General features: G+C 47.3%; 4 protein-coding genes across 4 annotated transcripts; 1 reads left to right on the top strand and 3 right to left on the bottom strand.

The window, feature by feature from the left end:
* Positions 1 to 3,404: 3,404 nt before the first annotated feature.
* PtA15_11A617 (uncharacterized protein) lies at positions 3,405 to 6,899 on the bottom strand (the record flags this gene model as incomplete). Its single annotated transcript, XM_053161544.1, has 9 exons — positions 3,405 to 3,921; positions 4,009 to 4,248; positions 4,325 to 4,831; positions 4,912 to 5,229; positions 5,321 to 5,403; positions 5,470 to 5,604; positions 5,669 to 6,472; positions 6,563 to 6,699; positions 6,800 to 6,899. The coding sequence occupies 9 exons, from the start codon at positions 6,897 to 6,899 to the stop codon at positions 3,405 to 3,407; spliced, it is 2,841 nt and encodes a 946-aa protein (XP_053025480.1).
* Positions 6,900 to 14,121: 7,222 nt separating this feature from the next.
* PtA15_11A618 (uncharacterized protein) lies at positions 14,122 to 16,169 on the bottom strand (the record flags this gene model as incomplete). The annotated part of the gene is made up of 2 exons (XM_053161545.1): positions 14,122 to 15,686; positions 15,779 to 16,169. 2 exons carry the CDS (start codon positions 16,167 to 16,169, stop codon positions 14,122 to 14,124), a joined length of 1,956 nt encoding a protein of 651 aa, XP_053025481.1.
* A 206-nt stretch (positions 16,170 to 16,375) lies between these two features.
* On the top strand, positions 16,376 to 18,805 carry PtA15_11A619 (uncharacterized protein; the record flags this gene model as incomplete). The annotated part of the gene is made up of 10 exons (XM_053161546.1): positions 16,376 to 16,400; positions 16,463 to 16,549; positions 16,629 to 16,708; positions 16,797 to 16,901; positions 16,982 to 17,085; positions 17,172 to 17,465; positions 17,549 to 17,752; positions 17,834 to 18,345; positions 18,462 to 18,582; positions 18,691 to 18,805. 10 exons carry the CDS (start codon positions 16,376 to 16,378, stop codon positions 18,803 to 18,805), a joined length of 1,647 nt encoding a protein of 548 aa, XP_053025482.1.
* Positions 18,806 to 24,220: 5,415 nt separating this feature from the next.
* On the bottom strand, positions 24,221 to 24,960 carry PtA15_11A620 (uncharacterized protein; the record flags this gene model as incomplete). Its single annotated transcript, XM_053161548.1, has 3 exons — positions 24,221 to 24,384; positions 24,476 to 24,584; positions 24,655 to 24,960. The coding sequence occupies 3 exons, from the start codon at positions 24,958 to 24,960 to the stop codon at positions 24,221 to 24,223; spliced, it is 579 nt and encodes a 192-aa protein (XP_053025483.1).

Genomic DNA, 24,960 nt, shown 5'->3' on the forward strand with positions numbered 1-24,960 from the left:
TCAAAAGACTCCATTCGCTGCCTGGTCCATTGAAACCAGGATGGGGTGATAACATCACCTCGGTAGATCGGTCTGTCCATAATGATGATAGGATTATGGACAGATGAGCCCGGCTGGAATGAAGCAAAAAGGTTCAGAGCAGGAGTAAGCAAACGATCTAAAAACAAGCAAAATTAGGAAAACGCACACGGCTCGGGGCCTCTGAAGAGACGCCTCGGCTTCTCAAAGGATAAGGCGACGAATGAAAATAAGTTCTGTAATAAGTACGGCGGGGCATGGTTTCTAGCTGGGGTAAGGAAAGCAAGATTCTAACAAAGGTGGAAGCGACCTGGGCGAGGAAGTGGTTGATGGTAGAAAAGTCAGGAGGGGAGGGAGCTCTTTTATACTCGGCCGGGGGGGGGCAGCGGGCACTCACCGGATTATATGTACTTTCCTCTGACCCACTCCCTGACTTACAAAAAGAACTGGTCCACCCCCATCTCGAGTCGGAAGCGTCGTTTGATGCAACCCGTTGTGAAGCCAGATAGAACCAAAGCCGAGAAATGGGGGCCACTGTTTGACTATGGACGCACGTACACATACGGGCCCACGAAGAGATGACGAAAAAGAAGAGAGAAAGACGACGTGGTCGTCAGTCTCGCCATCTTAGCGCCGGCGAAAAAGAAAGAGAAGAAAGGTCTGTACTCACCGCAGAGTATGGGCTATTGAGTCCAGAATGCAAAGCTGTCCGCGGCGGTGGTACAAGAAGCGCTGTGGAAGTGAAAACAGGGCTGTCAGCTGTCAGATCTGGGATACACAAATGAATCTTTTTTCTTTTTCGCATTCTTGGAACTAGGAAGGAATGGGCCCCGAGTCAAAGAACCCCGAGCAGAAAAGAAAAAGAACCTACGTCAAATAATGAAAGTGGTCCGAGGTTCAAGCAATCGACCTGAGGAAATTGAGTTGGCCAGCGGCACCGGTGACGTAGTCAAAGGAGCCGGAAGATTGGCGAAGTCGGATTGAGAAGCATCTGCTGGCGGAGGACGAGTCGATATATCGATACCCCCCCCAAGGGGTAGGGCCGATATACATACACATACCCCGTGGCGGGGTGGGAGTAAACACTTGAGACCCGAACGCGAGGTTGAACGTTTGCAGCACCGCAGTCCTCTTGTCGGATTACGCGTAATCCAACGAGACAACTGCGGCGCATTGGATGAACTCCCGCGGGACCCTAATAACTTCGGGCGGGTATGATCAGCACTGTGTACCCGGGCCCCAAGCCCGACCAACCAATCATCAGGAGGCGGGGTCGAGTCCCCGATCACTACTTGTACACCGAGGCGCGCGGCCTCAATAGCGCGCACCCTAGGGCGCTAGAGCAACAGCTGCGGCCGTCACCACAGCACAAGCATCACCCCTGCGCAGCTGCGCAGCTGCGCAACTGCGGACTGCGGACTGCGCGCAGCACTTCGACTCCCAGAACCAACAAAAAGTTATTGTCAAGAAAAACCCCAAAATTGACAAAAATCAAAAATTTGGCCAATTTTCACCCTGCGCAGCCTCTCAAGCCACGTGGCCCAGAAGACGTCAAAATGACCAATTCTCCAAGAATTCTGCAAATCACCACGTAAATTCACCATGTCACAGGTTCAAAAGTTGACAAATAGCACTTTTCACGTCAAAATTGTCTGGGGACAGACAATAAGTTGGGGGAGGATGTGGTAGACGGAAAAGTGGAAAAATAAAAAGTTTTTTCTATGCCACATAATTACTCATACTAGGCCTCAAGATACCATCAAATGGACCCCAGAAATGGATTCTACGGCAAATTTCACCCCTAGTCACCACTGGAAGCACCCCTGGACCTTCTCTAGCGTGGAAGTTACATCTCATGGACACCTATCACACGGCCAGGCCCAGTAACCCAGCTGTCACCTGCCTCAACCCAAGTTTCACAGTAGTACACTTATACATATCACAGGATACAAACATACATCTCCCTGTCAGGCTACACTCATTACATATTAACTACATACACTCCTTTATATACATAGTATGACATCATTTACACTGTTTCTGCAGCCTCAGACTTTGTGTATACACTAATTCCCCCTGTATGACAGCTCATGCAGTCTACTGTCACCTCATGCATGCGTTAGAATGTTCTGTTGTATATTCTGACACCATTCATGCGCCCCTGAGGGGCTATGACATCATTTGTATCTACTCCCACCAGCTAAAATCCCTCACCCTGTTGTCTAGATTAGCTGAAACCCTAACCCACAAGCCCCTTTGGGGCTCCCCTTTTGTCTATAAAAGGAGCTCTCTCCACCCCCAGTGGCCTGCTCCCCAGTTCCTCACCCAGAACTCACAAGTCACCCAACACTCATCCACACTCAAATCCTAAAACCCTTATAACAATAAATCAACCCTTATAACAACATTTCAACCCTTATAACAAAGTAATTGAAACACTTACACGTTGCCAGTCAAACAGATTTCATCTGGAACAGACCAGACCTATCACTTAATAAAACTTGCCAAGCTGAGCTTGGTGGGTCTTGTTGACTGATAACAGAAGGGCAGAGCTTGCAACTCCATCATACCCTTCACCATTCAGCAAAAGGGTTTCATTACCACTTTTGAGTCTTACAGCGGGAAGGGAGAAACACTCACCGGTATCGGAAAAGGTGATTTTTGGAGTCGGGGATCTGAATGGGCTGTTTGGCGGATGGTACCGACTGGGGGGAAGAAGAAAAAATGATCGGGTCAGCTGTCCGGGTGAATGGAGAGCAGGGAAGAGGGGGGGAAGGCTTGGAGCAAAGGGAGGGGGTGGTGAGGTACTCACCGGTATTGGTATCGGCGGATGTGAGGCGGTTTGGGTTCCGGTTGGGCTGGCGGGTGGATGGTTCCGGCTGGCTGGTGGGCGTTTCCGGCGGCTGGGCTGTGGGTGGGTCCGGATGAGCGGGGGGGGCGAGGAGAGTCGGGGGGCATTTTCGATGGGGAGGGGGTAGGGGGTATGGGAGAGATGGAGAGAGGGAAGGAGTGCGAAGATGAGAATGTTTGGAAGGATACAGGGGAGGTGGCTTAAATGGAAAATTTTGTTGGTCGGATTTTCAGGCTGCCGGACCCGCAAGCTTTTCGGTTTTGGCTGTATATCCTGTTGTTGTAATTTTGGTGATCCATTCATCAATGTAGGGAGGGATTTTGGACTTAATAAAATCTATGAATTTCTATGTGATTTTCTTTTCTAATTGAGTTTTCAAGTACGAAACCTAAGATGAAGACTCCGCTGAACTTTTTACAAGACCACATAAAAAGATGAGGGAAAAATAAGGAAAACAAGAAAAAAGAAAGACTTTTTCTCCAAAGCAAAAAACAAAAAAAGAAAGAACAATATAGGACATCAAGAAAAAGAAGCACTACAATTCATCCTTGGAATGGGCTTCCTCGGATTTGGGATCATCGGAAGAGGGTTGAGAGTCGGGAGTAGTAGGTTCGGATTTCGCAGATGAATCGTCGGTTTGGTTAGTTTCAGCAGCAGTAGGTTTGGCACTGTAAGGTTGCTGATCAGTCGCAGTTTTAGCCTTCTTCCTAGGGGCCTTCTTCTGAACCAACTTAGTGATTTCACCCTGGATCATCTTCTGTCTAGATTCCAACTCTTGAATCGTTGCTGGGGGGTCTTGACGAGGATCGAGTTCGGAGACCTTCCGGCTGATCTCTTCAAACCACTCAGTTTGTCCCTTGACCATGTCCGCAAACCCTTTGATCTCTTCCTCTGTGTACTTCGCCATCGGATCTTTCGAATCCTCTTCGGTAATCGGTTTAAGAATCAATTGAGTGTTTTGGGCCGTCACCAAGGTCGCATTGAACCTCTCTAATACGGCCGGCCTTTCTTTGGTTTCAATAATTCGTTTTTGAATAGGATTTTCCAATCGCCTGTCAGTTTTTTTTTGTTTCCGACACAGAGAAATTAAAAGTCAGTTTGGGCAACATCTGAATAGTCTAAGATGGATGTAGTCTTACTCCAACTTCTGTTTCTTTTCTTTCAATTCCTTCAGTGGAGCTTGCTCAGCCCAATCGTTCAGCCAATCCGATACTTCATCCCTCGCCGATTTCAAGTCGTTAGTTTCCTTCTCAGTGCTGTGTGACTGGAATACTTGCTGTTCAAGACGATCTCTGAGTTTGTAGGTGTAAGCTTCCAATGCGTTCCGAGCTTCTTCGCGGTTTCTCTTGCGAGTCTCTGCTGCTTTCAATTCACGCAAGCTGAATAGTGCGAAGGGAAGAAAAAGATGCTTAGCCGCCTAACCCAGGGCATGTAGCAGACTCAGGAGACACGTACAATTTGCCTGACGCGATTCGGTCATTGGTAGACATTGGTTGGATTCCAAGTGCCTGACGTGTGATGGTCAGTTTGATGGTCATGTTTTCAACTTGCTGCTTCTTGCTAGCGTTGTCAGTCGCACCAGCATTCTCAGCTTTCAAAGCTTCTTTGGCTTTTTCGACTTCACTTTGACCGTCTTTCGAAGTGGACTTGTCTTTTGATTCAGTCTTGGAGCTATCATCCTCAGTGGCCACCTCTTCAATTGCCTCTTCAGCTTCTTCCTTGTTGGAACCTCCAAAGAATCCAGCAATCTTATTTGCAATAGTGCCCTCGCTGGATGAACTCGTCTCTGTCGGGAAGATCAGCGTAGCTTCAGGAACAACAAGTATTTCAGAGTCGTCTAATCCAACAACTAGCTTGATAGTCGTGTTTTTGAGAGGAACGGTGTGACCAGTTACGTTAGTGTAGTTCAAAAGTGCTGCCGAAATACCATGGATGGTGACGTTGAGCAGCGAACTTGGGAAGCTGAAAACATAAAAGTGTGTGGTAGAACTATCAGTATAAGGGCTGAGTGTTTTCAAATAGTGGTTGAAGCTGTGACTTACTACGAAGGCTGGTTAAGGTAGTTGAGCTGAACAGAGAAATCCTCAGTTTTCTTCATCTTGATTACTTTCTTAGCCCCAAGTTTGGAACCCGTTTGGAACAACGTGGTGGTGATAGTTTTAGCAGTCGTGACTTCTGGCGAAGCAGAATCAGCCTGACTTAGAGGCTTGGTGACGTTGTATGAAGCCGAGATGGAGTGAGGAGAGACATTGCGGATCCGGACGTCTTTTGTCTTGAATTGACGGCTTATCCCAGCGCCATAGAGTGCAGCGCCCATCACCGCCGCTTCGTCCGCGTTAACGTTCACAGCAATTCGGTCCCTAAAGAAACATTTGTTAATTAGATTGAACGAAGTAAATCAACTTTGACTGGGAAATGATGTAGCAAAGCTAGCTAATTGGGCATGCTTACTCTCCAACAAGCGATTTTACGGCTGCTTGAACCATAGGAACTCTTGATGATCCACCAACTAGGATAACAGACTTGATGTCTGCCTGATGATGCATGCATGATTAGCCTCTCTCGTTCAAGAAAGAAAATGTAAGACAAGGGTTACACACCATTTTCATCTTCGCATGTTCGAGGGCGTCAATGATTGGCTGGGTAAACTGAGGAATCTCTTTTGCGCAAGCGTCTTCAAAAGCTTGGCGGGTGAGTGTTGATTTAAAATCGTGCTCATCCACTAGGCCTTCGATCTAATGTGGCCGAGAAGGTAAGAAAAATAATGCTTACTCGAAGATGATAAGAATGTGTACATACTCTGGACTGACTTTCAGCGTTTGCGCTCAAGACTTGTTTGACTCGGGTGGCCTCTCGTAAAAGTTTTGTCATCGCACGATCGTTCTTACTAACATCAATCTTAGTCTGAGTTTGAAAGTCCTGCTTGAGGATGTCACGAATTTTTTGATCAAAAACAAGTCCACCGATATTTCTCTGGTGACCGTATCCCTTCACATCAACCATGGTGACATTTTTCTTGATCTTAGACGACACATGAATCTTCTCTTCAAACATAGAAAACTCAATAACTGTAGCCTTAATTGAGCTGGCTCCAACGTCGTAGATCAAGTGAGTTTCAATCCCTGGTCCATCGGCCGATTTAGAGTTCGCCTTTTTGTTCCCAAATGTTCTCATCATGGCATAGTTGACACCAAAACTAGCCCCGTCATCAATCAAGTTGAGGACCTTTAAGCCGGCCAGTTCTGCTCCGTCAAGAAGAGCTTTGCGTTCGAATTGGTTGAAAAATCCGGGGACGGTAATGATACAATCCGTGATCTTTTCACCGCCGAGGCCGGGGACACCAGCGTTCGGATTATTGGCGCTAGCCGTATCGGCTAGTTCACGAGCGTAAGAAAACTGCAGGGCAATGAGCTCCTCCGGCAGGTAGGCGATAGTAGTGTTACCATTCGGTGGGAGCTGTGGCATAAGTTTGATTGTACCACGGGTTGTGCTCTCGGCGGGGATGTTATATAAAGATTGGTGTAAATTGTACGCAGGAGAGTCGAGTGGCTGGCCGAGGAGTAATTTTAGACCTGGGTACGAGTTTTGAGGGTATCTTGCCGCCTGAATTGCAAAGAGAGGGTGGGAAATTCGGTAGGCCTAAGATTAGGAAAGGAGCCTAGTTTAAGTGACGGAATTTCAAAACACGCTCACCATCGCCGCAGCATCATCTCCAATCAGCTTGTCATCACCTCTGACGGAAACAACAGCTTGTGTCTTCCTTTTGGAATCGTGATTGAGGAGGACATCGAATGGGATCCCAGGCTGGACGAGTGACAATTTCATGAATTCTTTTGGGGGGAGGGGGGGGGGGGGGGGGGGGGGTGGGATAGAAAATCAGCAATTCAAGTATGCCACATGAGCCATGTCAGCAACAGCAGGGATACTGACGGGTTCCATAGTCGATAGCTAGTATACCTCTCGCAGTGACGACTGGGAACGAGGTAGACGAGAACAATCCAAGGGAAAGACCCCAATGGAGGAGCCTCATGGCGATTTCGAAAGTGAGTGCAAAGGAGAGCCTGTTTTCGAGAAGGGTTTGGGGCTGGCATCAAAGGGAGTATGGGGAGCCGAGGTTAGTATTGAGATATTCAATGGTAACTAAGCTGTGATCGGGCAGGTGATATTTATTATTAACTCACAAGTTTTCAAATTTCTATCCAGTAGTTTTTGATGTTTTTGCTGGCCGTCTATGGATCCAAAGGAGCAATTGGGAGACGTATAGATTGACGATATCCCTTGTCGGTACTGCTGGGTGGGTGAGGTCTTCTCGAGTGCTGAGGCGGATGGTTCCCTTTATTCTGCCGTTGACGTGTGATCGAGCACCTTCCACGCTGGAGGCACCGACGGTAACCTGTCACGACCACATACCCATGACGACCGCGCTGTCCGAGGAATGTTACAAACTGTGACACCAATCCCCCGTCGAAACACAACACAAAAAGTCAACTTTCTTCTTGATCTTGCCTTAACAGCAGGTTCAACCAAAATACAACGCGATAGCCTCCTTTTTTAGTCAAGGAATTAGGTAAAGAGGAATCTAAAAGTGAAACTGCTTGTGCCTGGTAAGAATCTTAGGGGTGTAAACGGGTCGGGCTCGGGTCGAAAAATGGTGCCCAAGCCCGACCCGACGTGAACAGCGGGTCGGGTCGGGGCAAAAGTGCAAATACGCTGCCCAAACCCAAGCCCATCTAAAGGCAGTTGGGTCCGGGCGTAACTTAACACAAGTCCCCCCTGGTGGGAGGCTTGCTGTGGCTGGCCGCGAAGCAGCCCCTCCCGCAGGGAGGGACTTGCGTGTAATGTCAAAATGTTGGCTGGGAAAGAAATGGCCAATGGCTGGAGGGAAAATATCAAGCCTCAGCCAGCCTCCCCCTCAGCTCCTGCGGACCTACCCCAGAGCCAAATGACACTTCTGGACCTCAGCTTTCATTTGGCGCTGGTCTCATCTCCTCAATCCCAACTGTTTTCCTTGTACTAGTATTTCAAAATTAAAAAAAGTTGAAGAAATGTAAACCAAGGATCTACAACGCTCATGGCTTGTGGATCTTGGATTCACAAACCCACAGATATCTGCAGATCTTGCACCTGTAGCCACCCAATTGTAAAATTTTCTTGCAGATATGATATTTAATCTTGCAGATTTGCAGAAAATCCAAGAATGGATCTTCAGAGCAATGAAACATCCTACAGGATTCCTTTACCTTCAAAACAAATTACTTCCATCAGTTTTTGAGTGTTTCACTAAGAAAGTTAGGTCAGGGTGCGCATCAGTACTCTCCTTAAATCTGTCTATTCAGTTTTCCTTGTACATATTTGATTTATTTTTAAATAATTTTCTAGTGATTTTGGGACAGAATATCCTTCCTTTCCCTGCCAGCCTGCAGACATTATCCATAAGCATCTCCTGTGGAGAGCCCTCCAGGCAGGGGCCCCCGGACCCTTGGTTTGAGAGGCTTAGTTAAGCTAGGGTTTAGGTTGGGTTGCAGGTTGGTGGTAATGGTGGCAGGCGGCTGGTGTGGATTCAGGGGCCAACCCAAATGGAAAAACCCTGCCAAAACCCAACCTGGCTATCTATTTGGGTCTCAACGGGTCAGGTTGGTTTTTCAAACGGACACCTAAAGGCTGCCCAAACCCAACCCAGAACGCATCAGTTCAACCCAACCCATTTATACCCTTCAATTGGTTTATTTCCACAGTTTTTTTTACTGCCAGAATAATTGGAGGACTTCATTGATCTGGAGATTCAGATCTGAGCCGCCAGATTTTAGATTTTTTAGGGCAATCTAGGTCCCCAAAGATCCCCAAAGTGATCCAGATTTCCCTGCAAAATCTGCAATTCTGGATCTATTCAAATTTGACAGGAAGTCTTCTGCTGGCTTGGCTTAGGTATCCCAGTTAATCTGGGATGCACATAAACAACTTGGCATTGGCTGAGATCTGTGATAACCAGAATGCTCAAAGGATAGCACATGAATTGATTTGAGTAATCATATTTTTATTTGATTTGAGTCAAATAATGCCTGCGCAAATTTAAGCTGAAATCCAAGTTTATTAAATTCACAAAAACATGGCAAAAAAGATCTAAGTTTTGGTGTGCAGCCACATGATGGCCACTGTTGAATAGATTACCCCAAAACACTATGTGCCATGGATAGACCCTCCGGCTTGTGACAGTGCAACAAGCAAAAAAGGGCCAGCATTTTTTAAAATCAAGCAAAGTAGGGGGCCTTCAGGGAGGGGCCAGGACAAAACCGGAACCCCTGGTGGGATAATTGACAGCAGCCCCCCCCCCCCTCCTTAAATATTCAAGCTCAGCCTATCCAAGAGCGGTGAGTTGTGACTCTTGCCACATTGGGCACCATGATCACTGTATCCTCTCCAAAACCACACCTTCCAGTCCCACCCAACCAAAACCTTCTGCACATGTTGCAATCCAACTGTTGTTACCACCACGCACACGCCTCATGCTTGCCTTGACAAATTTTTGCCCCGATCAGGCCAAGAACAGGCAGCAGAACGGCTCTCCAAGTATGAATCCTTCTGCCTTTTGTCTACATACTGAATTAATGCCATGCAGCTCATCATATTGTTTTCAGAGCTTAATCTCGGAACTGTACGACTTTGGGACCCTTTGAGACACCGTGGCTATGGTTTTGGTGGTGTTCCTTAGTAGGACACCAGCCAAAATGGGCCCACATTAGCACATCCCATTCCTTCTTTGTACTAATTCCATGCAGCTCATCATATTGGTTTCAGAGCCTAATATGGTCACTGTAAAATTTTGGGACCCTTTGGGGCACTGTGGCTATGGTTTTGGTGGTGTTCCTTAGTAGGAAACCCACCAAAATGCGCGCACAGCAGCACACCCCATTCCTGAGGTGTGCTAATGCCGTGCATCGCACCATATGCTCTTGTGAGGGTTTTCTTCCCTATGTAAAATTTTGGCGGGGCTTGCGCCCCGCCGTGAGGAGTTATGAATTTTTGTTTTGCCATTTTTGCAAAAATTATAAATCTGACTACTGTTTTGCATTTCCATTTTTGACTTCCGGCTACCAAATCGCGCCCGGGTAAATTTTTGGTCCGAGCAACCCGGGTGCAACGTCGGTTAGCAGTCCTCCCGACGTAAACCGCGTTTGGTAGTTGGAAGTCAAAAAAACAGTAGTCAATTAACCAAGCCCCTATTTCCTAGATTGCCTGATATACCAATTTTTTTCTGATACAAATTTTTGCTCTATTGGGATCTCTTTTTTTCTAACTCTGATAAGCTTTGCTCATTTATTTCTTTATAGTTTGAAATTTCACTTCTACTCATTTCCAAGCAGTGCTATTGCTGGTCTGGTTTTGAAATATCAAACACCACTAGAAAAACTCACTCAACAGCTAGCAGTTGACTTGCCGTTTAGTGCTGTGGAGCTTCTGTTATAGCTATAGCCAAGCACACATAAGATTTTTCTGAACAGTCACTGTGCATGATGCACAGTGACTGTGCATTGCAGCTTGTTGAACAGTAAGCCTTGGCAAAGGCTTGTGTAATACCATAATCTCGCTTGGAGTTCTTGCATTTCAACTGCTTGTAGTTCATTGGATTTATTTCTCTTGCAGTGAAAGGGGTCACTTTTTTGGGGGATTAGCTTCAATCAGCATGGGATAGGTTTTATTGAGGTTTTTTGTGATTTGTGATTTTGATAATAGCAATAGTTTGGGTTGAGGCTGAGCTCCTTTTGGTGATGGGAACTTTAAAACCAATGTGGAATTGTTTAAAAAGTGTGGTGGTTTATATGGGCACTGGTTGGTGGAATGTCCACTTGGCAGTGTGCTGTTCAGACCCGTACATGTGGTGGAATGCAATATTTGACGCATTACTATTGGACCCACTCTCACAATGCTTTAGGATTGAGATCTAAAGATCTGCTTCCACCAATTCAGTTTTAGTTTCATTACACTCTTTGGATATTTTTTTTTTTTTTTTGGTTCTCTTCCCCGGTTATGTTTCCCTTTTCTCTCACACTCTGCTTGTTTCTCATTTCTCCTTTATTTCTCTTTTCTGTGGACTGTGTCTGCCTTGGGATTTCTGTTCTTGGCTTTTGTCTGGTTGTGGACTGCAGCACGGTTGATTTGTTGTTTGTTCTGGTTGTTTCCAATGGTTGTTGTTGTCATAGCAGCAGATGTGCATTGGACACAAGGGTCAGGTGCACATTGCTCATCTTAGAATATGGTTACACAGATTTTCCAGATCAGAGAGGAATTTCCAGCTGAATGTTTTTAATCTGTGTCAACCTCGTGTACCCAGTGGACATGCCCCTCTGGTATAACCTGTTTGATGTCTAGCTGAATGGTTTCTGAACCATATCATCCTTGTGTACAGTACTTTCCCACTTTCCTTCAAACACGTCTCAGCAAGTTTCAGGTATTTCTTTACATAAATATTCAGGCAGGCTGCAGCACAGGCATCATGATTTGTTTATATCTCTAAGAGATCAAGAAGCTACCAAACCAAAATTCACCTCTATCTTCCCCTCTTGAGTTTTGCTGGCTGCTTCCTCTTTCAAACAAATTACACCCTCAAGTTGATAATTTGGGGATATGGTTTCTTGGTTAATCCTTTTAACAGTTAAGCGGCTTCTCATCACCCAAATGGCTTGATTTAGATGGAGGCATTAAACCTTGTTTGCTGGTGAAAATTTGATCCAAATCAATTTTCACCAGTCAGTAAGTGCTAGCCATTCAGTTTAGATTACAAATTATAGCCAATTTGAAGTCCTCCAATCCAAATTTTCTGAATCTTCAATTATTGAATATAAATCCAACTCAAAAGCTTACACCCAATTTTTATTTCTTTTTGCAGTACCTTCTTGGAGGAGCCTTGGGTGCTGAAGTTTTTCTGAAAGATGCTCACCAATACTCTGGATTGTCTACTTCACAAACATCAGGAACCTCTGCCAGCCACTCCACCCCTATATGTTTAGATGGCCAGGTACCAAATCCAGCGGAACTCACTGTGGATACTGTAACATCCAACCAAAATGCCTGTGTAAGTGGCCACAGTTTTATGATCTTAATCTGGAGGTAATATCATGGCCTGATGACTGGGAATTATACATGGAGAAGCCTGAGATCAGGATCACAATTGATCCTGAAAAAGAAGAAACAAGCCCAACTACAGGAACATCAAATATTCAACTGCCCATTGATCCCACAGAAATCCTACCAAGCTCCACCCCAGTTGCAGATGCGCACAAAGCAGATAGCAGATCCCAAGAAGCTGTTCAAACCAATACCAAAATTGTGGATTGTCCAATATGCATTGAAAATTCTGTTGTAGAAGCTCAGTTACAAGCAGTTATGTTAAGTTGTACACACCGGTTCCACCACGACTGTATTCTACCATGGTTAAATGCCAACATCAATCACACCTGTCCAGTCTGTTGAAGGCCATCAAAAATTGAAGATGGGAAGCTACAGGTTCACGACTTACACACCCAGAAGGATGTGTTGTTAGATGTTGCTCTGCCGCCCCCCAACATGGATCTTGATTCCAGAGCCGGAATTCCCACCAATCACATGGATCAACAAGCCTGGCGTCAAAGAGGAAATGCAGATCAATTCCAGCAACATGATGCCTCACTAGGAATTCATCAACCAGCTCGCAACTACAGCTCTGCCCGTAATGTTTCCCAAAGGGGGCTTGGTTTATTCCGCAATTTAGAAGGTCTCCGACTAGCTGTTTATCTGCTTAGTTTATATTTTTCAATGCGGGAAATTATGCGCTTCTTACTCTAGGTCTGGGATGGATGTAGCTTCATGGGTCAGTAAAACATATCCAATATATTAAAACAGTAACATCCATTTCAATGAGCAAGCCCACTTTTCACTAATGCTTTTTGATCCTACTTGCAGTATTTTTAACTACTAGAGTTAAGCTGGTTGGAGATATCATGTTAAAGCCCAAAATTTACTCTCATGAACCTATGTTATTCATCCATTCCCTTTTTCTTTTTTTTTTTTTGCATGTTCCACCAATGATTTTTCTAGAAAAAGAAGTGCAATATTTCCTAGATTGCCTGATCTGCCAATTTTTTTCCTGACCCAAAGTTGTTGCCTTGTTTAGGTCTCTTTTTCTCTGATAAGCTTCAGATATTTATTTATTTATAGTTTGAAAGGGCACTTCTATTCCAAGTAGTGATATTGCTGGTATGGCTTTGCAATACCAAACCCACAAGAAAAACTAGCTCAACTGCTAGCAGTTGACATGTGGGTTCATGTTCTTGCGTGCCAAATGCTTGCAGTTGCTTGACTTTGTCTTGCAGTGAAAGGGAGCACTTTTTTGGGGGATTGGCTTCAATCAGCATGGGGTGGTTTTTCTTGATGGTTATTGTGGTTTGTGGTTTTGATACTAGCAATAGTTTGGGTTGAGCTCCTCTTGGCAATGGAAATTTTAAACCCAACATGGAAATGTAAGGGTCTCTAAGTATTAAGAGACACAAGCTGCCCCGTTGGTTGAGTTGTCCAGATGAGTTCTTCCGCTAAGCATTTATGGTGTTCAAAGTTGGTTTGCATAATTTTATGCATGCATAAGTCATAAAATCATAAAAATATTTTGGTGAGGAAATTTTGTATTACATAATCAGACAGTCACATTCCCTGCAAAAAAGATTTTATGATTTTATGATTTATGCATGCATAAAATTATGCAAACCAACTTTGAACACCATAATCGTATGCAAGTGAAGAACAAAACCCCCATAGAAATGATAATTAGAGTTGGGTGATCACGTAGTGGCCAGTGAGCTCTGTGTGAGAATCGATGCCCTCAATCATCCAGGACCAGAGTGAAAACGGTTAGTTAGCCAACATCCAGCCGCTTCATCTGTGGAGAAGTTCTTTCTCACAGGGAGTGGCATGCCGATCAGCTTGAACCCGCGTTGAGCCGGACTGTAGCAGACCGGTGAGGATGGCATCCAGACTGATATGTAGAGGCAGGAAGCGACAGACAGCGCGAGCCTCAGAGGCAGTCCCTTCTCGAAGGCCGCATATGCCCACAACTCGAATCATTAGGAAACGCGCGATTTATTACATTCGACCTTTTTTTTAAAAAAAAGTATATGTGGATAGCCGCACTCAAGTAGTACACATATTAGACGATAGCCACGTATCTTTTTTTTTTTCTTATAAAAACAAAGGAAGATAGACCGATAAAAAAGGGGGTTTGAGGGTTACGGAAGAGGTTCTTCGTCCATAGGAGCTGATCCAGAGGGAGTAAGAGTGGGAAGGGAGGTAGAAGGCGGGGGCTGAATAAATTCAGAATCCGGGAGCGGGTGAACGTCAGAATGGGTGAGGTTATTGGCGGCGGCGGCAGCGATAGCCGCGAGTTCCTTATCGCGCTGGACGAGTCTCAACTTCTCGGCGGTAGTTTTGGGCATCCCCGGGAACTCGGGGGGTTTGAAGTCTGACGGGGGTTTGGGTGTGGGCAACGGGTCGCGGCCTTCATTCGGGGGCCAATGGAAGCCCCATTGGATGTACTTAGGCTGGCTGAGTGCGCTGTTGTTGTTGTTGATCAACAAGTTGTTGGGGGTGGGTTGTTCGAGGGGGGTGGGCAGGTCTTTGATCTTGTAGGGCAAGGGCTCGCCGGCCTCGCCGAGCTCGGAGGGCGGGCCGAGTCTGCTCATCCTGCTGATCAGGGTGAAGCGTTCGCCCCCGGGCTCCTGGCTGACTCTCCGGAAGAGACGGGGGATCAGGTCGGGGATCCGGGGGTGGGGCTGGTGGAAGGGCGGACATGGGGGGAACTGGATGGGGACGGGCATGGTGACCGGGGCGGGCAGGGCGGTGTGTCCGAACGGCTTCAGCTCGGGCACCGGTAGCAGTCTTCCGTCTTGGCTCGGAGGGTGGGGGATCCAGCCCGCCGACCAGCGGTTGGCCCGGATCGAGCTCACCGGAATCGTGCCGATGAGACTGTCGTGTATCGGCATGGTCTGTTCGCCGGCTATGAACCGCTGTCGGACTGCGTTCCGCCTCATGAACTTGGACTCTTCCATTGCCCCCTTGTTGATGTTGTTAATGTTGCTGCTGGTGCTGGTGTTCGTCATTTTCTCCTCGACCATGTAAGCATATGTCTGTAAGAATCCTTCCAATGAGCTCGATAATTTCGCTTTCTTACGCGCCGGCGACTCTTCTTCCGATCGACCTCCTTCTCCCTCTGGATGGACGTTGGCGGGTGAAGTCGAACGGAGCGGTTCCTTGGGTGCAACAAATGATGAACCATGGTTTTCGGCCAATTGGGACCTGGAGAATGGGACGGCGACCAGATAAGGGTTGAGGTTGTTGAAGAGATTTGGTTCGTGATGGGTGGTCGGAGCAGATAGTGGGGCTGGGATCGGATGATGTGTGGGTTCTCCGCTGAGCAGATGTGCTTCGGTACGAGTCGATGTTGATACACGTTCCAAGCCGGGGAAGGGCGGGAGGTGGTGAGGGACGTAAGCCGGGATGTCATTGATCGATCTCCAGGGGGTCGTTGCTGTTGTTGGGACTTGGGTGTCGATTAGGGTGGGGGGTTGGGCATCTGGTTGTAAGTTTGGTTGAGGGAGTGTTGTGGGGGAGGTGAGAGACCGCATGTTTTCGAGATCGGAATCATCTTGGGATGAGCTGGACTGGCTGGATGGGCTTGGATGGTCGTCTTCAAGGTCTGATTCTCCTGCGCGATCGAGTGCGGCGATCTCGGCATCCGTTAGTGGCAGGAAGGATAGGGTGGTGATCGGCTCTACCGAGGGGGTGTGGCTGAATTCTGTAAGAGTAAGACGGAGGGTGGGGGTGAGTATCGAGAGAGAGAGAGAGAGATAGGATGGGTGCAATGTTTTTATTTTTATTTTTGCATACGTTTCAAGTTCTTAGCCACATAAGCTAGTTTGTCGATCGGCTCTGACTGGTTGGGAATGGTTTGCTTGCTGGCGAGGTTTTCGATGCACCAGTTATGCAGGCCAGAGAGGGCCCCGGGGCCATCCAAGCTTTCGAGTACGCCCGACAGGTCCCAGCCGTTGATCTGGGTCCTGCCAGAGTGGTCTGCCGAGGCCCGGGCGGCCTGTGCGATGAGTTCGAGGTAGCCAGCAGCGACATCGGTGAGGGTTGAGAGTGAGACGGGTCTGACGGAGGTGAACTGGGTGGAATTGGCGAGTATCTGGAGTGTTGCGACTGCGAGCAGTCTTGCCGGAAGTGCGCCCGGCTCGTTGGATGGGGATGGGTCGGTGAGCAGCGTGTTGCTGAGCGTCATCTCGGCGGCGGGGTGGTTGTTTCGAGCAGAAGGCGGCTGCTCTTCAAGAGATGAAGGGCATATCAGGCGCGTGACAGGCAGCGGGACAGGCACTGGGTGGGTGACAGGCGGGTGTGACAGGCACGGGGTCAGTCTGTGACAGGCGACCCTATGACTCCACCGCCTTCCTCCTCCTCCTACCACCAAAAAACCAGCCACCCCAAACCATGGCCATCTCAGTCTCAGTCAAGCGTAAGTGGATCTCTAAGACAGCCAAGTACAGCTGAGGAAGATGTCGTCCTTTTTACCCGCAGATGGACAGAAGAAGTACGACCTCCCACTCGATACTTCCCAACCACCCAGCGCATTCAAACAATCAATCTACCAACTCACCGGAGTTGGTCAGTCAACATGCTCACCGATCACTCCATTTGGCTCTGGTTTAACCATCTGCTTGCTCTTTTTTCTTTCGCAAACCAGCACCAATCCAACAGAAGATTCTCGTCAAGGGAGGACAGTTGAAGGATGAATCAGACTGGTCCAAACTCGCCATCAAGCCAGTCAGTCTGCCCCTCTTCTTCTATCATCTGATTTTTTAGAAGAAAAGAAACTAACCAGCGACCGATCGATCGATCGATCGAAACACAGGGTCATCAATTCATGCTCATCGGCACTGCCGGCGACCTACCCCCACCACCAACCCAACAAACCATATTCGTAGAAGACCTCACCGACACTCAACTTGCAGAGGCCGTCAGTCGTCTTCCCCCTCTCCTGCAAACTGCTGCACATCATCTCATCACCAAAAATCATTTAAAACAAAAACATCACAGGACCCCTTCCCGGCTGGCTTGGAAAACTTGGGAAACACGTGCTACCTGAACTCCACCGTCCAAGTTCTTCGTGCGATACCCGAACTACAAACCAATCTGACCAAGTACGTCCTTTAATCCAAGCTCAAAAGATCAAGCAACCCGTCGTAAACCTTGATGGAAATCCTGAAATTGATCTCGGTCGAAATAGATACACCCGAACCGCCGAACCGACTCGAAACGACGTGGCTTTGACCTGCTCGCTACGCGATACTTACCAAGACTTGACCAAATCGTCCGACGGGTACTCGCCATTCAGCTTGATCGATGCCCTCCGATCCTATGCGCCACAATTTGCTCAACAAACTCAAGGACATTACGCCCAACAGGATGCCGAGGAGTGCTGGGTTCAACTCTTGAGTGCCGTCCGGAGTACATTGGATTCATCGGTCGGCGCTGATGGCAAGTTTGTCGAACGGTACTTGACTGGTGAACTTGAAACAGAGTGTGCCTTGTCTCTCCGTATCCTGTCTCATCATTTCTCATCGCTAACTGCTCGACTGGTTTCCATCCCGTTAATAATCAAAGAACCAAATGTACGGAAGCTCCTGAGGAACCACCTACGATCTCGAAAGAGAAATGGTTAGAGCTCAAATGTAACATCAGCATCTCGACAAACTACATGATCACTGGAATCCAAGATGGCTTGAAACAACCTCTCGAAAAACTTAGTCCATCTTTGGGCCGATCGGCGCAGTATCTCCAAACATCAAAAATTTCCAGATTACCTGCGTGCGTTTTCCCTTTCTTTCAGCATCTCGTCACATCCAACTGAGGAACTCATTTATGGCACTGGGTCTGTCATCGCATCAGATATCTGGCGATTCACATGGTGCGATTCTACTGGAGACGGGACATTAATAAGAAGACGAAGATCATGCGGAAAGTGAAGTTCCCGTTCAACCTCGATCTAACGGATCTCTTGAGCGAGAAGTTGAAGAGCCAGGTAGGACCTGCGGCGAGCAAGCTGAAGGATATTGAGAAAGACCGACGCGAGCGGATCAAGATCCAGAAGAAGAAGAAGATTGCGAAGGAGGAGAGCGCGAAGAACCAGATGGCAATCGACCCCAGTCCCAATGGGTCTGGGAGCGGGGCGGCCAGCACGAGCGCCGGAGCGCCGACCGAGGAGAAAAAGCCGGACGAGAAGACCGCCAACGGGCATCAGGAGGATGAGGAGGAAGACGAGGCGACGATCAGGGAGAGAGAGTCGGCCGTGTTGATGAGCTTGATGGACCCGGAGCTGATGAACGATGTGGGCACCAACCCGACTGCCCAATACGAGCTGTGTGGGATCGTGACCCACAAGGGCGCGTCAGCCGACGGAGGTCCGTCTGTTCCCCAGCCACTGCTTCATGCACTGCAGAGGTACCTCAACTGACAAATCGAAACTACCCATCTCTCTCTCTCTCTATGGCTTTCGCTGATCCGGAAATTCTCAAAGGTCATTATATGGCTTGGGTCAGGTGTGACGCTGCCAAGGCTAATCCTAACCTGCCAACTCCAACGGCGGCCGACCCGTCCAAAAAGCTTGAGCTGCAAGATCCCGATGACCAAGAATGGTAGTAAGTCTTACTCCTTTTTTTCTTTCCTATCCATGCTCCCCCTCTCCTCCTTGTCTCCCTTTCTCGAACACGATCATATTGACTCCCGGAGGCTTTTTTTTGGAACAGTAAATTCGACGATGAGAAGGTGTCGATCGTCCATAAAGATAAGATCTTGGGCTTGGACGGCGGAGGCGAAGATTCGATCGCGTATATCTTGCTCTATCGTCCCACAAAGATTTGAAAAACAAAGCGAAAGAAAAAGATGAATCGCATTTTTACGAACAAATCAAAAGAACAAACTTTGCTCATTCTTTTTTGTTGTCTCTGCAATCTTCTCACCTTTGGTATCATGGATTATGATATTTTAAGCAAAAGAGTGATGTAGAGTCGGACTATCCGACCAACACTCCCACATCAACTTCCTTTTTTTATTTTTATCTTTGTTGTTCAGATCTTTTTTCCTCTGTTTGGCCTGGAACAATCGAACTGAATACATGTTTTTTTAACCCTTATACATATGGATCTCTCAGACATCCTTCATTTTCTAACTTAACTAAGTACCTCCCGAGGGAGGCCGGAGGCCTCCTCTGGGAGGGACTTGTGCCTTATCGGTGAAACTTGCCTGAGAGGAATGCTGATGGTCCTTCCTTTTTTATGCTAAGGCTCCTGCATGGTGCTGTCTTTGTGTAATCACCCTCTACGTTTATACTTAGTTAGTCTGACTCATCCGATGCCTGGCTATCTCCTGCTACCTCATGTGGATTTTTCTCCCTCCCAAGCTCAAGATACAAGCTGGTGTGTAGTGAAAAAAAACCTCATGCTGGCTAAAACAGTCGAGCTATCATTGTTTGTTGAATTGGCTCCCTCGGGATTTGGATTGAACTGGGGCAAATCCATGTTCCCACAAGCATCCTGCACCTTTAGGCACCTTTTCTGTCATTTTTTTTCTTGAGGTAAGTTATGCATTTGCACTAGAGATGCTGTTTGAAGCAGCTCAGGGTTGGCTTATGCAGTCCACCATCTTGAAGGTGGTATTCTGAGCAAAGCAGGAGGACCTATGTTGATTTTAGTGCATCAAAAATTAAGAAAGATGCACAGCTTTCATATTATCAAGAAATATGGATGGCTTCATGGTAGGTTGCATAGCAACATTTGTGGGGCATTGCTCTCAGTCCTAAATCACCAATACCGCATAAGTCCTGCCGGTGGAGGCGCTTTGTGCCCCCACCTTCAGACTCAGTTAAGTTTGCATCATTTTGGAGATGTAACAATATGAAAGTTAGCAATGGGCTTGGTGACATGGATATTGTATTTGTAGTCAGCCTTATTAGATTTGTTCATTTGCTTGCAAAATGACATGGCCAAAACAGAACCAACAGTTGACAAAGGAGAAGAAACTGTTCACATCAGGGAATTCCCAACAAGTAAGCGAGGCCATCCACGTAAAGACATCCTGAAAGATGCTGCGGAGCACATGAAGAGATTTTAATCTTCACTTTTACTAATCTTTATTTATTTTCATCTGTTTTTCATCTTCACTCAACCTGAGCATAGTAGTGTACCTTGTAAATACGGACTTACTTCGCGCACTGCGAAAAACTCTTTGCGCACTGCACAGTGCGCGGATTCCCAGACACTTCGCGCATTGCGGGTAAACTACGCAAATTTTTGGAGATTTTTCTTGAAAAATCAATAGACAGGCTTCTCATTGGACTCTCTGAATTTTTTGGAAGTTTTTCAAAGCATTCTTCTATGTTTAAAAGAATCATTAAAAACCAGAAGAAATGTAGGATTTGGGCGCCTAAAAAACAAGGTTCCCATAGACCAAAAATTCTGAATCATTTTTTGAGTAATGTAACATGTAAGAGCAGCTACTTCAAAAATTTTCAGCCACTGTGTGCAAGCATACAGGTCTGAAAAATAAGAAACTTGACCACATATTAGCACATTGCATCCAAATTATCCTCATTTTTCAGACCTGTATGCTTGCACGAAGTGGCTGAAAAGCTTTGAAGTAGCTGCTCTTATATGTTTCATTCTTCAAAAAATTATTTGAATTTTTTGGGCTATGGGAACCTTTTTTTTAGGCGCCCAAATCCTACATTTCTTCTGGTTTTTAATGATTTTTTTAAACATAGAAGAGTGCTTTGAAAAACTTCCAAAAAATTCAGAGAGGCCAATTAGAAGCCTTTCTATTGATTTGTCAAGAAAAACCTCCAAAAAGTTGCGTAGTTTACCCGCAGTGCGCGAAGTGTTTGGGAATCCGCGCACTGTGCAGTGCGCGAAGTGTTTTTCGCAGTGCGCAAAGTAAGTCCGTATAAATATTGGGTCTTGATTAATCAACTAGCTAAAATTTGATTTCGGACTACTAAACGTGGTTTACGGAGGACTGCTTGCCAATGTTGCACCTGGGTTGCGCGGAACAAAAATTTACCCGGGCACATTTTGGTAGTCAGAAGTCAAAAATTGAATTACAGAAAGGTAGTCGGCTATGTAATTTTTGTAAAAATGGTAACAATTAAAAAAAAATCTTAACTCCTCACTGCGGCACCCAAGCCCCGCCAAACTTTTACAGAGGGAAGCAACCCCTCTCAAGAGCACATGGGGAGCTGCATGGCATTAGCACACCCCAGGAATGGGGTGTTGGCAGGTGTCCTACTAAGGAACACCACCAAAAACATAGCCACGGTGCCCCAAAGGGTCCCAAAATTTTGCAGTGTACAGATTAAGCTCTTAAAAAAATATGATGAGATGCATGACATTAGCAGTGCACCCATTTTGGCAGGTGTCCTACTAAGGAACACCACCTAAACCATAGCCATGGTGTCCCAAAATTTTACAGTGCACAGATTAAGTTCTGAAAAAAATATGATGAGCTGCATGGCGTTAGCACACCCCATGAATGTGGTGTGCTACTGTGCACCCATTTTGGCTGGTTTCCTACTAAGGAACACCACCAAAACATAGCCATAGTGCCCCAAAGGGTCCTAAAGTTTTACAGTGCACATATTAAGCTCTGAAACCCATATGAGAAACTGAATGGCATTGGCACACCCCAGGAGTCGGTTTGGCTAAGGTTTTGGTGGTGATCCTTAGCAGGACACCGGCCAAAATGGGTGCACAGCAGCACACCCCATTCCTGAGGTGTAGACAACAACGGTTTGGGCCCATTGCTAGGTACCCTGCACCGCCTGGCGGGTACGGCTGGCACCCGCTAGGTGGTGCCAGGTGCCAGTTGTTTTGTGAAAAGTGGGGGGGGGGGGGGGGGGGGGGTACCCGGGTACCGCGTGAGGTACCCACTCAAGTGCCTACCCAGATGCGGCAGGGGCTGGAGCCCGTGTCAAATACATAACACCCAGCGAGCTGGACTTTGACCAGCTCGTCAAGAGGAATACACACCTCTTGGCAAGATGGATTCGTACCAGCTTGCCAAGAGGAATACATCACTCCCGGCAAGCTGGACTTTGATCAGCTCGCCAAAAGGAATATGCACCTCTTGGCCAGATGGATTTTTACTAGCTCGCCAAGAGGAATACATCCCTCCCGACAAGCTGGACTTTGATTAGCTCTCCTAAAGGAATATGCACCTCTTGGCAAGATGGATTTGTACCAGCTCACCAATAAGGATACATGTCTCCCAGAGAGCTTGACTTTGGCAATCTCCCAAGAGGAATACACACCTCTCAGTGAGCTGGTCAAATTCCAGCTTGGTGTGAGGGATGTATTCCTCTCAACAAGCTGGTACAAATCCATCTTGCCAAGAGGTATGTCTCTTGACTAGCTGGTCAAAGTCCAACTTGTCAAGAGGAATACAGACCAACAGTGGGTCAGCTATGCTAACCATAGCTGTTAGCGTAGCGCAGCGCAGCACAAACGCACTATTTTTTAGTGACGTGTCAGCGCAATGGCCCGCATCTGCGCTAAAGCTACGCGCACAGGGTGCAAAGCTATTTTAGCTTCCAGTGTAGCATTAGCGCAGATTCGCGCAATGGCACTAACGCTAAGCATGCAGGGCGCAAAAGAGTGTTTGCTACGCTGCGCTCCTGCGCTTTTTGAGGCAAAAAAGGCCTTTTTCCCGCTGAAAGAGCCTTAGCGCAACATAGCAGCTGTAGTGTAGCGCTAACGCTAAACAAAAATTGGTGTGCTGTTAGCGCCACTGAAAATTAGCGCAGCGTAGCGGCGCTAACAGCGCGCTAACGCTATTCAAAAAAGGCCAGTGCTTTTTGCCGCTACGCTAAACATTAGGGCTAAAATAGTGTAGTTTAGCGTAGCGGCTCACTGTTGTACAGACCTCATGGTAAGCTGAATTTTTACACCAGCTTGCCAAGGGTATTCTTCCCGGTGAGCTTGTCAAAGCCCAGCCTGCCGAGAGGTTTGTATCCCTCTTGGCAAGCTGGACTTTCAGGAATTGGTGTCCCCATTCCCCTAGGCCAAGTACATTAGAAAAAGGCAGCAGTTACCGCCGTTACCCGCCCGGGGTACCACCAGTACCTGCCAGGCAGTGACAGGTGTGGTACTTGGTCCCTGCTTTGGGCAAAAAACAAACCCGGTACCCGGGTGCCAACCGGTACCAAGTCCAAATGGTTCTTCTCTACTGAGGTGTACTAATGCCATTCAGCTCATAATACTGTTTTCTGAGCTTAATCTGTGCACTGTAAAATTTTGGGACCCTTTGGTTGGCTATGGTTATGGTGGTGTTCCTTAGTAGGACACCTGCCGAAATGGGTGCACAGTAGCACACCCCAGGAATGGGGTGTGCTAAGGTGCTTGCAACAGGAGGTACTTGTGTTAAGTTTGGGGAAGCCGCGGAAGGGGCTGGCCCTGCAACTCATCACCCTTGCCAACAACTTCATGGACAAACCCAATTGACTTCCTTCTTCATAAATATTTACATATTGTCATTACCAAAAAGCTTGGACCTCTGTCCGCTTTTTGTAATGGATATATCCTGATATATCACTAGTCCTTTAGCTATTTGAAATCAGTTTCTGCCTGGGCAGAGGGCAGCAGGTGATGATCATGAGGGGATAGCTCCAGGGTCTACAACCTGTCCTGGTTCCAAATATGAACTCAGATTCTCACTACATGTACTCCAAGATCATGTACTGGAGAATGGGGGCCTTGGGGATGATTTTTGGCTTTGGCCTTGTCTGACAGATGTCAGAATAAAACCCAGCAAACCAAAAATTCTTGGTTGGTTGACGAACGCAATATCTGTGAAGAAACCGCTTGTCCGTTCGAAGAGGTTCGAAGCAGTGAAGGGACTCTACCTGGCACCGGCTGCGCGAAGGACGGGGGACCTGCCAACTAGCTTATGATGCGAGTCTGGTGACTAGCTCAGGGCTGAAACAGTTACACTTCACCGAGTAACAGACGAGGGGAGAAATTGGCTCGACATATGCAGTTGGAAACTCTTGGAACACGTCCTGTGTTGGCAGGGACTTGAGAAACGAAAACGTATGTATTGTCTGTTGAGCAGCGAAATGATGACGAGGAAAAAAATTGACTTTTGGGTGCGAGTGTAAAAACCAGAGAAATGTGACACAGGAGCAACACAACAACTCAGTACGAGCTCTAAAGGGAGTCACAAGCAGTCAAATGATGATCGGGAAGACAGGGGGCGTGGGACGAAAGGGGACATCGGAAAGACAATCCTCTATTTCTTCTTGAACTGGTTGAGCATGCCGGGGAGACCGGGAATGACACTGCCCATGAGACCGGGGAAACTGCTTGGGATCAAGCTGCTGTAGCTGAGCGAGGACTGCGAGCTGAAGGCTTGGCTGAAGAACGACGAGAAGACGCTTCCGAGACCGGAGAACGCTGGTGGAGACAGGATAGTAGATTAGAAAGGGATACGGCGTCTCAGGCTTAGGATGAGAATCATTGAGGTCGGAGATAGAGGGTGACTTACGGGAAAAGATCTGAGGGAGGCTGTTGACACCGAAGGTGCTCGACATCTGGCTCATGAATTGGGTGAGCATGGACATGGTGCTCGAGGCAACTCCGCCAAATTGGCCACCCTGAAAGAAGGAACGATGTTTAGCGGGTGCAGGGTGTCAATTCTTGATGTATGCCGAAGGGGTTACTCACGATGAAGCAAGGTACACAGGTGTTGGCCTGGTTCATGGCCATTTGGAAGCTCTGAGCGAGTGTTGAAACCTGCTGCATGGCCATCGACTGGGACATTTGGCCGGCAATGAGGCTGGCTTGCATGTTGCTCATCATGTTGGTGAGGGACTGGAAGGAGCTGATGACCGACGAGGCGCTGTAGGCTTGTTGGCTGATGGCCATGGAGGCCCCACCACCGATGCCGCCACCGATGCCGCCGATTCCTCCCATGCCGATACCACCAGCGTTGAAGGTGTTGGCAGACATGGCTTGGCTTTGAACGTTCAT

The sequence above is a fragment of the Puccinia triticina genome, chromosome 11A (genome assembly GCF_026914185.1).
Source record: "Puccinia triticina chromosome 11A, complete sequence".
NCBI classification, from domain to species: domain Eukaryota; kingdom Fungi; phylum Basidiomycota; class Pucciniomycetes; order Pucciniales; family Pucciniaceae; genus Puccinia; species Puccinia triticina.